The sequence below is a fragment of the Sciurus vulgaris genome (genome assembly GCF_902686455.1).
Source record: "Sciurus vulgaris genome assembly, chromosome: 16".
NCBI lineage: Eukaryota > Metazoa > Chordata > Mammalia > Rodentia > Sciuridae > Sciurus > Sciurus vulgaris.
The window spans coordinates 53,053,816-53,065,971 of NC_136477.1; the positions used below are offsets into that span (position 1 = coordinate 53,053,816).

Genomic DNA, 12,156 nt, shown 5'->3' on the forward strand with positions numbered 1-12,156 from the left:
AGGCGTGCATCCCTGCGCCCAGCTTATTACACCTCTTTTTTTTTAATATATATATATATATTTGTAGTTGTAGATGGACACAATAACTTTATTTAATTTTATGTGGTACTGAGGATTGAACCCAGCACCTCACACATGCCAAGCAAATGCTCTGCCACTGAGCCCCAGCCCCCTTCATTACACCTCTCAAGGCCCTGTTTCCCTTCTTGGGTGCCCTCAGCCCCTTTTCTGAGCAGACTTTATTTCTCCCTAGAAGGCAGCCTAGGCCAGGACCACTCACCTTCCTGGCACTGTTCTCCATGCTTGTTTGGGTTAGAGCAGATATGGCAGGCAAGGCCCTTGTAGTCTGGGAAACACAGGCAGGCTCCATTGCCCTGGATTCCATCGCTGCACTGGAGGAGGGGTACACAAAGGATCAACCATGGGAGAGAGACTTCTACTTGTCCTTGCCTAAAACCCCACTTCCTGGGGCTGATTCTGAGCTCCTCCTACCCCCAAGACCTCACTCTGGGAGGGACCTTCAAATCACCAATGCTGCCAAACAAGTAGCCCTTAAAAGGCACCTGGCCCCAGAGGCTTTATGTTCAACCTCGAAACACTCGACTCCTGTGTTCTTCATATAGCCAGGCACTAAAGAAGTCCTGATGTCACAAAGTGGCAAAGATAGGATACTAAAGACAACTGACAAATAGCCTTTTGGAAAATAGATGGAAAATTCTAATAAATTTCAAATAATTTTCATTGCCCAAGTATAGGGAACTGGAGAGAAGCAGGCTCAGCTCTGACATGCTGCTGCCAGCTCAGAAAGGGACGCGTCTTCCCCGGTTTGCCTGGGGTGGGGGGAGGGACTCACATTGCCTTTCCCATAGCAGGGGTTGGAGAAGCCTCCAGGACACTGTGTGCAGTCGGGCCCGAAAAACCCTTTGCAGCAGCCAAGTTTCTGTAAGAGACAGTGTGGGTATGAGGGTCCCAGCCATGCCTCCTGGCTGCCCAGGTCCCTGCTCCCATCTAGAGCAAGAATGTGGGGACTCAATGGCCCTTGAGGCACCACTGAGCTGCAGCACAGCTCTGAGGAAGGCGGCCTGCTTGTTCCAGCTCATGGGCCCGCATCCCCATGGCGAGTCCCAGGCTCACCGTTATGGTCTGGTTGCAGTACCGGGCACAGCCCTTCCTCAGCACATTGAGCCCCATCGGGTCGTGGATGTAGACACACTCCTTGGGGAAGATGTCCTGGGATAGGCCAGGCAAGGCCAGTCAGCAGGGTGGGGCCTGCGCCACCCCTTCTGCCAGGCAGCCCTGGGCCCAGCACTCCCATCCCTTGGTGGGGAGGATAGGAAGGCCTGAGCCTCCAAGTGTGGCCGCGTCTCCCAGTCCTTCCTCCCCACTGTGACCTGGGGCAGAACCTGGTGGGCAATACAGAGTCAGGGAGCCCCAAGGGCTGGAGCAAGGGTTGCTCACCAGCTTCACGCTGTTGAGGGGACATGTGCTGGTGTTCAGGGCTTGGCAGTCCACACAGGAGCCCTGGGCAAGGCAGGGAGGAGCAGGGAGAGAGTCAGGCTTCATCTATTTATTCAACACACCCTGAGAAAACGACCCCCAGCTGAGAACGAGGGATGAGAAAGAGCCAACCACAGCAAGGCCAGATGGTACTCCAGTCAGGGGGAAGAGCCTGAGAGGCCTCCATGGCAGGGAGGCTGGGGACTGAGCATGGAAGATGTGAGTTATCAGAAAGGCAGAAGCAATAGGACTGGTGAGGACTGGATATGGGAGGATAGGCATCTGCGAGTCTACAGCTGGGCCTCAGAGCTGCCCTCAGACTTGGTGCCTGCTATGGGTTTTTTGTTTTTTGTTTTTAGTCCTCGGGGGTTGAACCCACAGGTGCTCTACCACTGAGCCACATCCCCAGCCTTTTTTATTTTGAGACAGTCTTACTAAGTTGAAGAGGCTGATCTCCATCTTGTGATTCTCCTGCCTCAGCCTCCAAAGTAGCTGGGACCACAGGCGTGCACCAGCACACCTGACAACTGCTATGGTTTGTCTGTTTTTGTTTTTTGGGTACCAGGGATTGAATTCAGGGGCACTTGACCACTGAGCCACATCCCCAGCCCGTTTTTGTATTTATTTAGAGACAGGGTCTCACTGAGTTGCTTAGTGCCTAGCTTCTGCTGAGGCTGGCTTTGAACTTGTGATCCTCCTGCCTCAGTCCCCGGAACCACTAGGATTACAGGTGCATGCCACCACACCAGGCCAAAACTCATGTTAAGGCTTTGTAGCAGTGTTGAGAGGAGATGGGGGTCTTTAGAGTTCACAGGGATTAATAGAGTCCCCTGAGAGTGGGCATGAGAGCAACTTATAGAGTGAGTCTGGCACCCTTTTATGTCCTCTCTCATCTTCTGATATCTCTTCTGCACTCGCCTGCAGCTTTTCTGCCACAAGGCTGTCAGCAGAAGCCAAGCAGATGTCAGCACTATGCTCTGGAACTTCCAGAATTATGAGTCAAAACAAACTATTTTCTTTGTAAGCATCCCAGCCTCAAGTATTCTGTTACAGCAACAGAACACAGGCTCAGGGGCCCTGCCTCAGAAAATGGTCCTTGGATCATGCACTGCAGCAGAGTGTGTGTGGGCTGTCTCAGTGCCTGGGCTCGTGGTGCGGACTCACCGTCACAATCTTGTGCTGGTCCTCACCACAGTGCTTGGGCAGAATGGGCAGGATGGTTGGGGGCAGCAGGATGCCCTCCAGCATATGGATCACACCATTGGCAGCCAGCACATCCACTTTCCGCAGAGGGACTCCCTCAGGTCCCAAAAGGATGCGCCCCTGTGGCACAGACCCAGTGTGCCACCCTCAGCCCAGCGCTCCTCCCTGCCCCATGATTACCCCTCCTCCTAGGAGCCCTCCTGCCCTACAGTGCCCAGGAGAGAATCTGATCTTTGCCTGCTTCCTCCAGGGCTCCCGCCACTCCCCACAGGCATAGTCTGGAAGGGCTGGATGACCTGCCAATCACATCAGCCCCTCCGCCAGACCATTTCTGCAGACCTTGGTGGCTCTCACCTCCTCAGAGATATTCACAGTCAGGACCTGGTTTGCCATGGTGAGGACCCGCCCCTTGGAGATGAGCTTCTCCACCATCATCTGGGGCAAGGAGAGGTGGCTTTAGGCTGAGCCTGGCCATACCTTGCCCAGGTGACACATGGCTACCCCCTTGGCCCCCAGACTCTCCTCGGTGCTATAACGTGCAGATGGAAGGGAGAGGAGGAGGACAGGAAGGACCACGATCCAGAGACAGTCAGCCCTCCCCACTCAGGAGCCCAGCAGCAGGTCTTCTGGGGGAGGACCACTCACCTGGCCGTGGTTGTAGATATGGTACCTCACCAGCTCCTGAAGTTTGGAGAGACCCTGACAGGGGAGAAGGCATTTGGCTCCTGGAGGCCCTGTAAGAAGGGCAGAGGCCCTGGTGCCCCATACCCACAGCCCCCTTTCCCCCACCAAGCTTACTGCTGTGAAGAGGTAGATGAGACGGCCATCACGCAAGCTGTCCACTGCCTCGTTGCTTGGGGCAAAGACTGTGAAGGGCCCAGGCCCATCCAGGATGGAGGGGAGCCCACAGTTCTGCCACAGGGGGAGGGAGGCTCAGGAGATCCAAGGGCCAGTCTCCGCCTCAGGAGCCCTGCCACCCTCAGCCTGCAGGAAGCTCCAACCAAGTCTATGGAAGATGTGGGCAATGGGTCCAAGGGGCCAGGGAACCCCAGGATGGCAACGGCCTTGCTACTGCAGAACCCCAGTGCACTGTGGGGCAGGCTCTCCTGGCCCAGACCACCTGGATGGGCTAGGACTCCTCCCGCAGCTCACCTCCAGGATGGTTTCGAACCGGCTGAAGACCTCGGTGGAGGCCAGGATCTGGCCAATGGTTCTCTGCAGGAAGGAAGCTGTGTGAGGACCCCAGGGAAGGGCGAGGCTGCATCAGCCCAAGGGCGGGGGACGTGGACTCCCACCTACCCAGAGCTGCCCCTTCCTCCTCCCCAACTCCGCAGGGCTTGGAGATCATGCAGCAGCATGGGGTGGGGGAGGAGAGGGTATTTGCTCACATTGGGGTCCCCAGAGAATCCAGGTGGGGGCTGCCACCGCAGGGAAGTGACCACATGGAAGACACCGTTGGCCGCTATGTAATTGGTCTTGTGGATGGTGAACGTCTCCTGGGGCTGGTCTTTGTATGTGTAGGTGTGTCTCTGATGAAAAACAGATACCTGGCTATAACTCACATGCCAGTCTTCTGTCCCGAGGCTCCTTCCCACCCCAACACCTTTTTATTTTTATTTTTTAATTTTTATTTTAGGTACTGGGATTGAACCCCAGGGGTGCTTAACCACGGAGCCACATCTGCAGCCCTTTTTAATTTTTATTGTAAGACAAGGTCTCACTGAGTTGCTTAGGACCGTGTTAAGTTGCTGAAGCTGGCCTTGAACTTGTGATCCTCCTGCCCCAGCCTCCCAAGTTGCTGGGATTACAGATGTGTGCTACCACACCTGGCCTACCCCAAGACCTTTTGCCTGGGCTGTATCTTCTATCTGTGACTCCTCTGGTCCCCAGGCAGAGGTCTTGCGCTTACCAAGTGGTTGTTAGTAACAGTTATCTCCTGCCCAGCCAGCGTCCACCACGTGCGTGTTCTCTGCACCCTTAAGTCCTCCAGTATGTGCTGCCCGGGGATGATGTACTGTCTGCAGAGCTGCTGGGCAAGTGATGCCTGCAGATGCAAGGGATGCGGTGTCAAGTGACCCCAGAGAAGGCCAACCCTCTGCACATCACTCCTGCCCAAGCAGCGGAGGGGACAAGATGCCTCCCTGGCCTCAGTTCCCCAGTGTGTGCACAAGGGACTCTCATCAGAGGCCTGAAATGGGGGCAACTTAGTGGAGAGAAGGTGAGGGCCTGTGGCTAGCTCTGCAGTAGAGAGGGCTCACGGTCATGGTCCTGGAGGTGAAGGAGGAGATGGAGGTGACGAAGATGGTCGGCACCAGCACAGTGAATGGTCCTGACGTGGTAAGGATCTCCTGGCAGCCTTGCTCTGGGTTGGTGGGGTCAGGAAAGAGAATGTCAGAATTCATCTGGGGGACCCTGGGAATGGGAAGACCTCAGCATCTCAGGTTGGAGAGTTGGGTGGGCTTCTATAGCTTGGGCAGAGAAACAAAAATCTATGTAGAATTGGACACAGTGGCACATGCCTGTAACCCCAGCGGATCGGGAGGCTGAGGCAGGAGGATCTCAAGTTCAAAGCCAGCCTTAGCAAAATGAGGTCTTGAGCAACTCAGTGAGACCCCCAGCTCTAAATAAAATATAAAAAAGGCTGGGCAAATCAATGTTCATAGCTGCTCAATTCACAATAGCCAGACTGTGGACCCAACCTAGATGCCCTTCAATTGATGAGTGGATAAAGAAACTGTGGTATATATATACAATGGAATATTACTCAGCTATAAAGAATAATAAAATTATGGCATTTGCAGGCAAATGGATGAAATTGGAGAATATCATGCTAAGTGAGATAAGCCGATCTCAAAAAACCAAAGAATGAATGATCTCGCTGATAAGTGGATGATGACACATAATGGGGGGTGGGAGGGGGGCAAGAATGGAGGAAGGAGGGACTGTATAGAGGGAAAAGATGGGTGGGAGGGGTGGGGGGAAGGAAAAAAATAACAATGAATCAAACATCATTACCCTGTGTAAACGTATGACTACGCAAATGGTGTGCTGTTACTCCATGTACAAACAGAAACAACATGTATCCCATTTGTTTACAATAAAAATAAATTTAAAAAAAGGGGGGGCTGGGGATGTGGCTCAAAGGTTAAGCGCCCCTGGGTTCTGCTGGCAGGAGGGGCAGGGTCATGGACAGATCTTGGGGGGCACGCACCAAACATGCTGATGGCAACTCTTAGCCGCAGGACCACCAGGCCCATCTGCTTGGCTCTCTGCATCTCATGGAGCAGGTGTCCATAGCAGGCGCGCCCGTCTCCCACCTCATCCTCCTTGCATGCACAGCTGGGAACCCGAGGAAACCAGTCAGCTAGGGCAGGGCTGGCACGCCCTTCTGGTCCTCACCCACCCCTACTGCAAGGCCCCCAAGTTGAGGGTGCTCCTGCCCAGCCCGCCCTCTCTGCTCTGCTCCCACGCCCCGCTGAGGCCCCTGTGCCCACCTGATCTTCCCATCGGGGGTCACCTGGCAGGTGGCTGACTGGTCACAGGTGTGGGGGTAGCAGAAGGCAGAGCAGCCCAAGGAGGCATTGTGGTTGATGCTGACCAGGCCCGGCAGACATGAGCAGACAGCCTGGCCAAGTGGCAGGAGCAGAGGGGACCTTATATCCATCCATGAGAATTTGGGGCCCTGCTCAGACAGCCCTGCTGGGCCCCGCTGCCGCCCTCCACAAGTAGACAGGGCTGTCATCCTCTCTCCAGTTTACAAATGGGTCCCTCGGGTAACCAGAGGGCCTGTGATTTGCCCGGGGTCCTGGATCAGAGTGGGCAGGTGGATCGTAGGGCAGGCCCAGCCTGGGCTCAGACTCACCTTGCCCGGCCTCTGGTACAGACACGAGGTAGAGTTGCTGGGGCAGCCACCGAAGTTGACAGTGCAAGGGTCCTGGGACAGACACACCCTCCCATCGCCATGGTAGTTGTCAGGGCAGTGACACTGAACCTGCCCCTCGACGCTCACTGAGCATCGGGCCAGCGGGGAACAGGGTGACGACTGGCAGGGGTTGGGAGCTACCAGAGCAGAAAGAACCTGAGTGAGTGAACTCCCAGGAGCCCAGTCTGGGCCCTGAGGACAGCCCTCCTGCCCACCCAGGGGGCAGTTCTCCCTCCCTGTAATTGACCAGATTCTACTTGTTGAGATAAAAGGATGCCCTACCAGTCCCCGCGCACCCTTAACCTCCAAGTCACACGCTCACCTAGGCATACCCCGCCTTGCTGGGTGTAGCCGGGCAGGCACCTGCAGGTGGGGGCCTCTGCAGAGCACTGGGAGTTCTGGGGGCAGCTCAGGGCCTGGCAGATGTGTAGCTCTGAGCAGAGAGGAGAGAGCGCTGTGATGGCCCTGAGACCCTGGGTTGGGGAGGAGCGTAGGAACCAGGGCACTCTGCACAACTTGCTGTGTGACTCTGAGTAGGGCCCTGCCCTCTCTGGGCCTCCAGATAGCAGAGGTCCTGGATAACAACTCCTGTCCCCCACCAGGCTGCAGGCAGATGTCCTGCTGAGGCTCAGACTTCCTCTCTCAGCCAGCCACCGCCCCTGCTTTGGTCATAGAGAGCCTGCTGTCCCAGGCTGCTTCAGCAGCACCGCTCACCTTGGTCACAGTGGGGGCCGGTGTATCCAGCAAAGCACAGGCAGCTCCCGTTCCCCAGCGGCCCACGGTTGCACACGCCGTGCACACAGCTGCACACTGTAGGACCCACAGGGGCAGGTGAGACCTTAGCCTCACCAAGACACCAGGACATTGGGCACCTGCCCTCTATATACTTAGAACTGGGCTCTGAGCCGGGCGCAGTGGCACATGCCTGTAATTCCAGCAGCTCAGGAGGTTGAGGCAGGAGGATCACGAGTTCAAAGCCAGCCTCAGCAACTGAGTGAGGCCCTAAGCAACTCAGGGAGACCCTGTCTCTAAATAAAATACAAAATAGGGCTGGGGATGTGGCTCAGTGGTTAAGTATCCCTGGGTTGTTCAATCCCTGGTACCAAAAAAAAAAAAAAAAAAAGAAGAAGAAGAAAAAGAATAGGACTCTGGCAGGTCAAGAATATGGAGCTGTATGGAGAGCCACAAGGGTTGGTGGGAGCCTGGAGAAGATGCTTGGCCCAGCCTGGGGATTCAAGGAGGGCTTCCTGGAGGAGTGTCTAAAGAGAACAACCTGTGCAAGGACCTGGGGGAGTGAGCAAGATATGAACCCCTGGGGACTTACTACAGGCCTGAGGGGCTGGGAGGGAGGCTGGGCAGACAGGTGGGGGATGGTTGTAGGGGCCGCACCTCTGTGGGCCCACAGGTGGATTCTGGTCCTGCAAACCTCACCTGATTGGCAGTCAGGCCCGAACCGGTGGGGATCTCGGCACTCCTGGCAGGCTGAGCCGCTGAAGTTTTCCTGGGGGATGCGCCACGTCAGCATGGCCTCTCCAAAACCCCCCATCCCAAACCTGCCCAGCTCTTACCTGACACACACAGGTCCCGTTCCTGGTCATGCCGTCCAGACAGGTCCCACGGCCGTTGCATGGCGTCGCGGCTCCCCCAGGGCACTCTGTGGATCCCCCCAGACTCAGTTCCCCGCCAGGAACTCTCCATTTACCCTTAATGCCTGAAGCTCAATCTAGGCCCAGACTCCGTCCCTCCCCCGGGACAGCCAGGGCTAGGGGCCACCGGGGGAGGCTTTCAGTAAGTGCTCACTAAATGGACGAGTTGTGAGGGAACACAGGTGGCCCCTGTAGATGGGGAGCACAGGACCAGGGCTAGGGTGGGTACAGAAAGGCAGCCCCCCGCTCTTTCCCGTACCATAGCACTGGGACCCCCAGTAGCCAGGGCAGCAGGCTTTCTGTACGACTTCTTTCCAGCACTCCAGGCTGCAGCCACTCATGGACATCAGCGTGCCCCCCAGCTGGACCTCATAGCTGCAGACAGGGTGGGCAGGGTGGTGGGAGGGGCTCCTGCCTGCAGCCCCAGCCGCCCCAGACTGGTGCCAGGGCTCTTGCCCTGCCTTTCCTGCCTCTGCCTAACACAGAGCTGAGCTCAGGGACAGGCACACAGTAGGTGCTCAATAAACACCCTTTCTTTCTCTCTTTCTCTTTCCTTCTCTTTCCTCCCTCCCTCCCTTCCTTCCTTCCCTCTCTTCCATGCCAGGGACTGAACTCGGGGCACTCGACCACTGCGCCATATCCCCAGACCTATTTTGTATTTTATTTAGAGACAGGGTCTCTTTAAGTTGCTGAGGCTGGCTTTGAACTGGCAATCCTCCTGCCTCAGCCTCCAGAGCGGAAGGCACAAGAGATACATGGATAAGCGAGTCCTTGCTCTTATTCTGCAGGCCTGGAAGGCTACCCCACAGGCTACTGCTATAAGTGGGTAAGGACAGGGGCGATTCTTACCGGCAGTCCTGGGATATCTTCTCTGGGAAATACCGAAGCCAGCCTGGGGGACACACCCGCTTCTTGATGGCAGCGCATGTGGTGCAGGGCGTGTGAGTGACAAACTTGGTCTTCACGTCGCAGCGTTTGGACCGCACCTGAGCCGTGGACAGAGTGGGGAGTGAGGGGCCTGGATCTCATGCCCAGTCCTGATGGTGGCAAAGCTTGCCACCCACTCCAGGACTAAGTTTCCCACCGGTTCAGCAGGATTGCAGTGAGGATGGGGAAATTCCCGGGGATACCTGTTGTGAGTTGTTAAGGTCACAGCATGTCCCCATGTCCACAGCCCAGAAACCTCTGAGTCTGTACCTCCCAAAAGGAGATTTTCTATTTTGTTCTACCTCAGGCCATTTCAAGCGAGGAGACTAAAGCCCAGGGTTTCAGCCCTTGTCCAGAGTAACCCAGGGACAGGATGAGAATCAGGACTACCTGGAGAACAGATTGAGGTGGGGTGGGGGATAGAAGTCATCACCACATCACCTGAGCTGGGGACATTGGGGTGAGTTGGGGGAAGGGTCCTGCTCTGCAGCCCTGCTGCAACTCCCAAAAGTCCACCGCCAGGGAGGCCACCTTTACCAGTGACAAAATGCCAGTAAGTTATGGTGCTGTTTCCAGGAAGGCAGTAGCTAAGCTTGTGGATCTAAGTGAGAGAAAGGAGCAGAGGGAAGGTGTGTTCTGATGGGGTGGGATTGAGGGCTTGGGGCACGACCTCGAGAAGCTGAGGTTTGTTCATTTTGGAAAAACACTGAGCTCACTGGGCGCAGTAATACCCAGGACTCGAGAGGCGGAGGTAGGAGGATCTCAAGTTCAAGGTCAGCCTCAGCAACTTAGTAAGACCCTGTCTCAAAATAAAAAATAAAAAGGACTGGGGATGTAGCTCAGTAGTAAAGCAACCCCCTGGGTTCAATTCCTACTACCAAAGTATGGAGACTCTATCTCCATACTTTGAACTCAAAATTCTCCTGCTTCGGCCTCCCGAGAAGCTGGGATTCTAGGTGTGCCCCTGGCGGGAATGTGTTTAAGAAAGGAGTATTCTGCTCAGAGGCTGAGGCAGGAGGATTTTTAGTTCAAAGCCAGCCTCAGCAATTTAGCAAGGCCCTAGCCAACTCAGGGAGACCCTGTCTCTAGATCAAATACAAAAAAGGGCTGGGGACGTGGCTCAGTAGTCAAGTGCCCCTGGGTTCTATCCCTGGTACCAAAACAAACAAATAAAACAAAACAAAAAAACAACATCAACAACAACAAAATCAAAACCCACATTACAGAAGTGTGGCCTCTTAAAGCAAGAGAAAAGGAGAAATGACACCCGCACTTTCTTGTAGAGCGACTGGGGGACCCGGAGCCTCTTTGCCACTGTGATTTGGCCTTTTCCGCTCATGCCTCTGTGGTCTACAAAGAGGGAAGTTGCTCAGAGCAGCCTCAGTGTCCGGCCACAGGGCTGGGATATTGTGGTCTCATCTCTCACCCTGACGCTCATCTTTGCTGAGCCAAGGAATGTCTAGGAAATTGGGTAACTCAAGGACTGGGCAGCTGCTGGCTTGGCAAAGACTCGGCAGGGAGCAGGCTCCCCTCAAGGCCACCTGGCCAGGATCACCCTGGCTGGGCAGGCCTGGGTGAGCAAGCGTGCTGCTCTCACTGTCCTGGCAGAGTCAGGGCTGGGGGAAGCGGTGGGTGAGGGACTTGGGAGGAAGTGGGAGCTTTGTTAGTGTGTGTGAAGTGGTGATGGCGAGATAAGCCAGCTGCCAGATCAGCTCCTCTCCAGGGACCACACCCAAGGTCAGCATTCGTGGCCAAGCGTCTGCCCAGCCTCCTGTAAACAGCATCAACAGCTGGAGCCCCATAATCTGCCACTGGTACTGTTGGGTGGATTGAGTCTGGACCACAGCCTGGGTGCTGAATCAGATTCCCTTCTTCCTGGGGCACCTCGGGACCAACACAGCCAGAGCGGGTACCTCCCCCTCCTGCATGCCCAACTGGAGCTGAGTTTGCAATGTCTGCTTCCCACAGAGATGCTGCTGGGGTAAGCTAAGGAGATAGGACATTGTAAGCCTGTTGATAAAAAGATGGAAGAAATTTCCCAAGCTGGGACTGGGCTGGAGCTGACATCCCAGAACACAAACCCCTTCAGAGACAGTGGGACCCCCACACTGCTTCCCCCAACCCTAGATCCAAGCATGGAGGGACAGAGTTGGGTCAATTCTCCTCTCCCTGGGAACCCTGGCTCAAGGGCACAGGCTCATGCCCCATACCACGGAGGCAGAAGACCACTAGGGTGTTAAGAATGCTTCTGCAGGAAGCCTTCCCCATCTCTGCTGCTGCTGGAACTTGTCCTGCTATTGCCCCTTACTGGCTGTGTGACCCAGGGTATGTCCCTTCCCCTCAGACCCTCCATTTCTAATAGTTATAGTGGGTCTCATGCTATACAGGGAGCCAGGCAGGCTGAGTGGCTATGAAATGAGGCCCTCATTACCACATCGAGGACCCCAAGCCCTCTTTCCCAGCTCAAGCTGGCTGGCCCCTGGCCCCAAATTGCAGATTTAGGGGTGCTCAGAGCTTCAGGTCTTTGTTAAGGAACAAACTCTAACCCGAGACCTCTTGCTGACTTCTGTCACCATCTCCTGGAATATGAGGAGATGGCAGCCTGTGAAGTTCCTTGGCATGGTACACACAGGGAAACTGAGGCAGGGAGTGGGCAGGAGCTTGCTATCAAGGCTCAGCACAGCCCTGGAACCCTTGGCTGTTCCATCACTCTTACTTTCTTAGCCTGGCATCTGCCCGTTCTACCCCTGGCCTGACCCTGAACACAAGACAGCTAGAATCTCAGCAACTTGGGAGGCTGAGGAAGGAGGATTGTGAGTTCAAAGTCAGCCTCAGCAATTTAGTGAGACCCTTAAGCAACTTAGGGAGACCCTGTCTCTAAATAAAATATAAAAAGGGCTGGGGATGTGGCTCAGAGGTCGAGTACCCCTGGGTTCAATCCCCAGTACCCCCTACCCCACC

The 12,156-nt window shown here is 55.4% G+C and overlaps 1 protein-coding gene across 2 annotated transcripts in view; it reads right to left on the reverse strand.

Moving 5' to 3' along the window:
- The window catches only part of STAB1 (stabilin 1), a 30,060-nt gene that overhangs the window by 16,694 nt on the left and 1,210 nt on the right, over positions 1 to 12,156 (reverse strand). For both annotated transcript variants that reach the window (XM_079115241.1, XM_079115240.1), the window contains exons 2-22: positions 9,118 to 9,254; positions 8,528 to 8,643; positions 8,191 to 8,276; positions 8,054 to 8,123; positions 7,337 to 7,432; positions 6,945 to 7,055; positions 6,563 to 6,759; positions 6,195 to 6,325; positions 5,912 to 6,039; positions 4,959 to 5,062; positions 4,610 to 4,744; positions 4,089 to 4,229; positions 3,853 to 3,915; positions 3,499 to 3,612; positions 3,346 to 3,399; positions 3,055 to 3,135; positions 2,662 to 2,820; positions 1,459 to 1,521; positions 1,135 to 1,230; positions 854 to 940; positions 281 to 392 (exon numbers count right to left, since the gene is read on the reverse strand). In XM_079115241.1, coding sequence (XP_078971367.1) covers positions 281 to 392; positions 854 to 940; positions 1,135 to 1,230; positions 1,459 to 1,521; positions 2,662 to 2,820; positions 3,055 to 3,135; positions 3,346 to 3,399; positions 3,499 to 3,612; positions 3,853 to 3,915; positions 4,089 to 4,229; positions 4,610 to 4,744; positions 4,959 to 5,062; positions 5,912 to 6,039; positions 6,195 to 6,325; positions 6,563 to 6,759; positions 6,945 to 7,055; positions 7,337 to 7,432; positions 8,054 to 8,123; positions 8,191 to 8,276; positions 8,528 to 8,643; positions 9,118 to 9,254 — 2,281 coding nt within the window. The remainder of the gene's footprint in view (positions 1 to 280; positions 393 to 853; positions 941 to 1,134; positions 1,231 to 1,458; positions 1,522 to 2,661; positions 2,821 to 3,054; positions 3,136 to 3,345; positions 3,400 to 3,498; positions 3,613 to 3,852; positions 3,916 to 4,088; positions 4,230 to 4,609; positions 4,745 to 4,958; positions 5,063 to 5,911; positions 6,040 to 6,194; positions 6,326 to 6,562; positions 6,760 to 6,944; positions 7,056 to 7,336; positions 7,433 to 8,053; positions 8,124 to 8,190; positions 8,277 to 8,527; positions 8,644 to 9,117; positions 9,255 to 12,156) is intronic.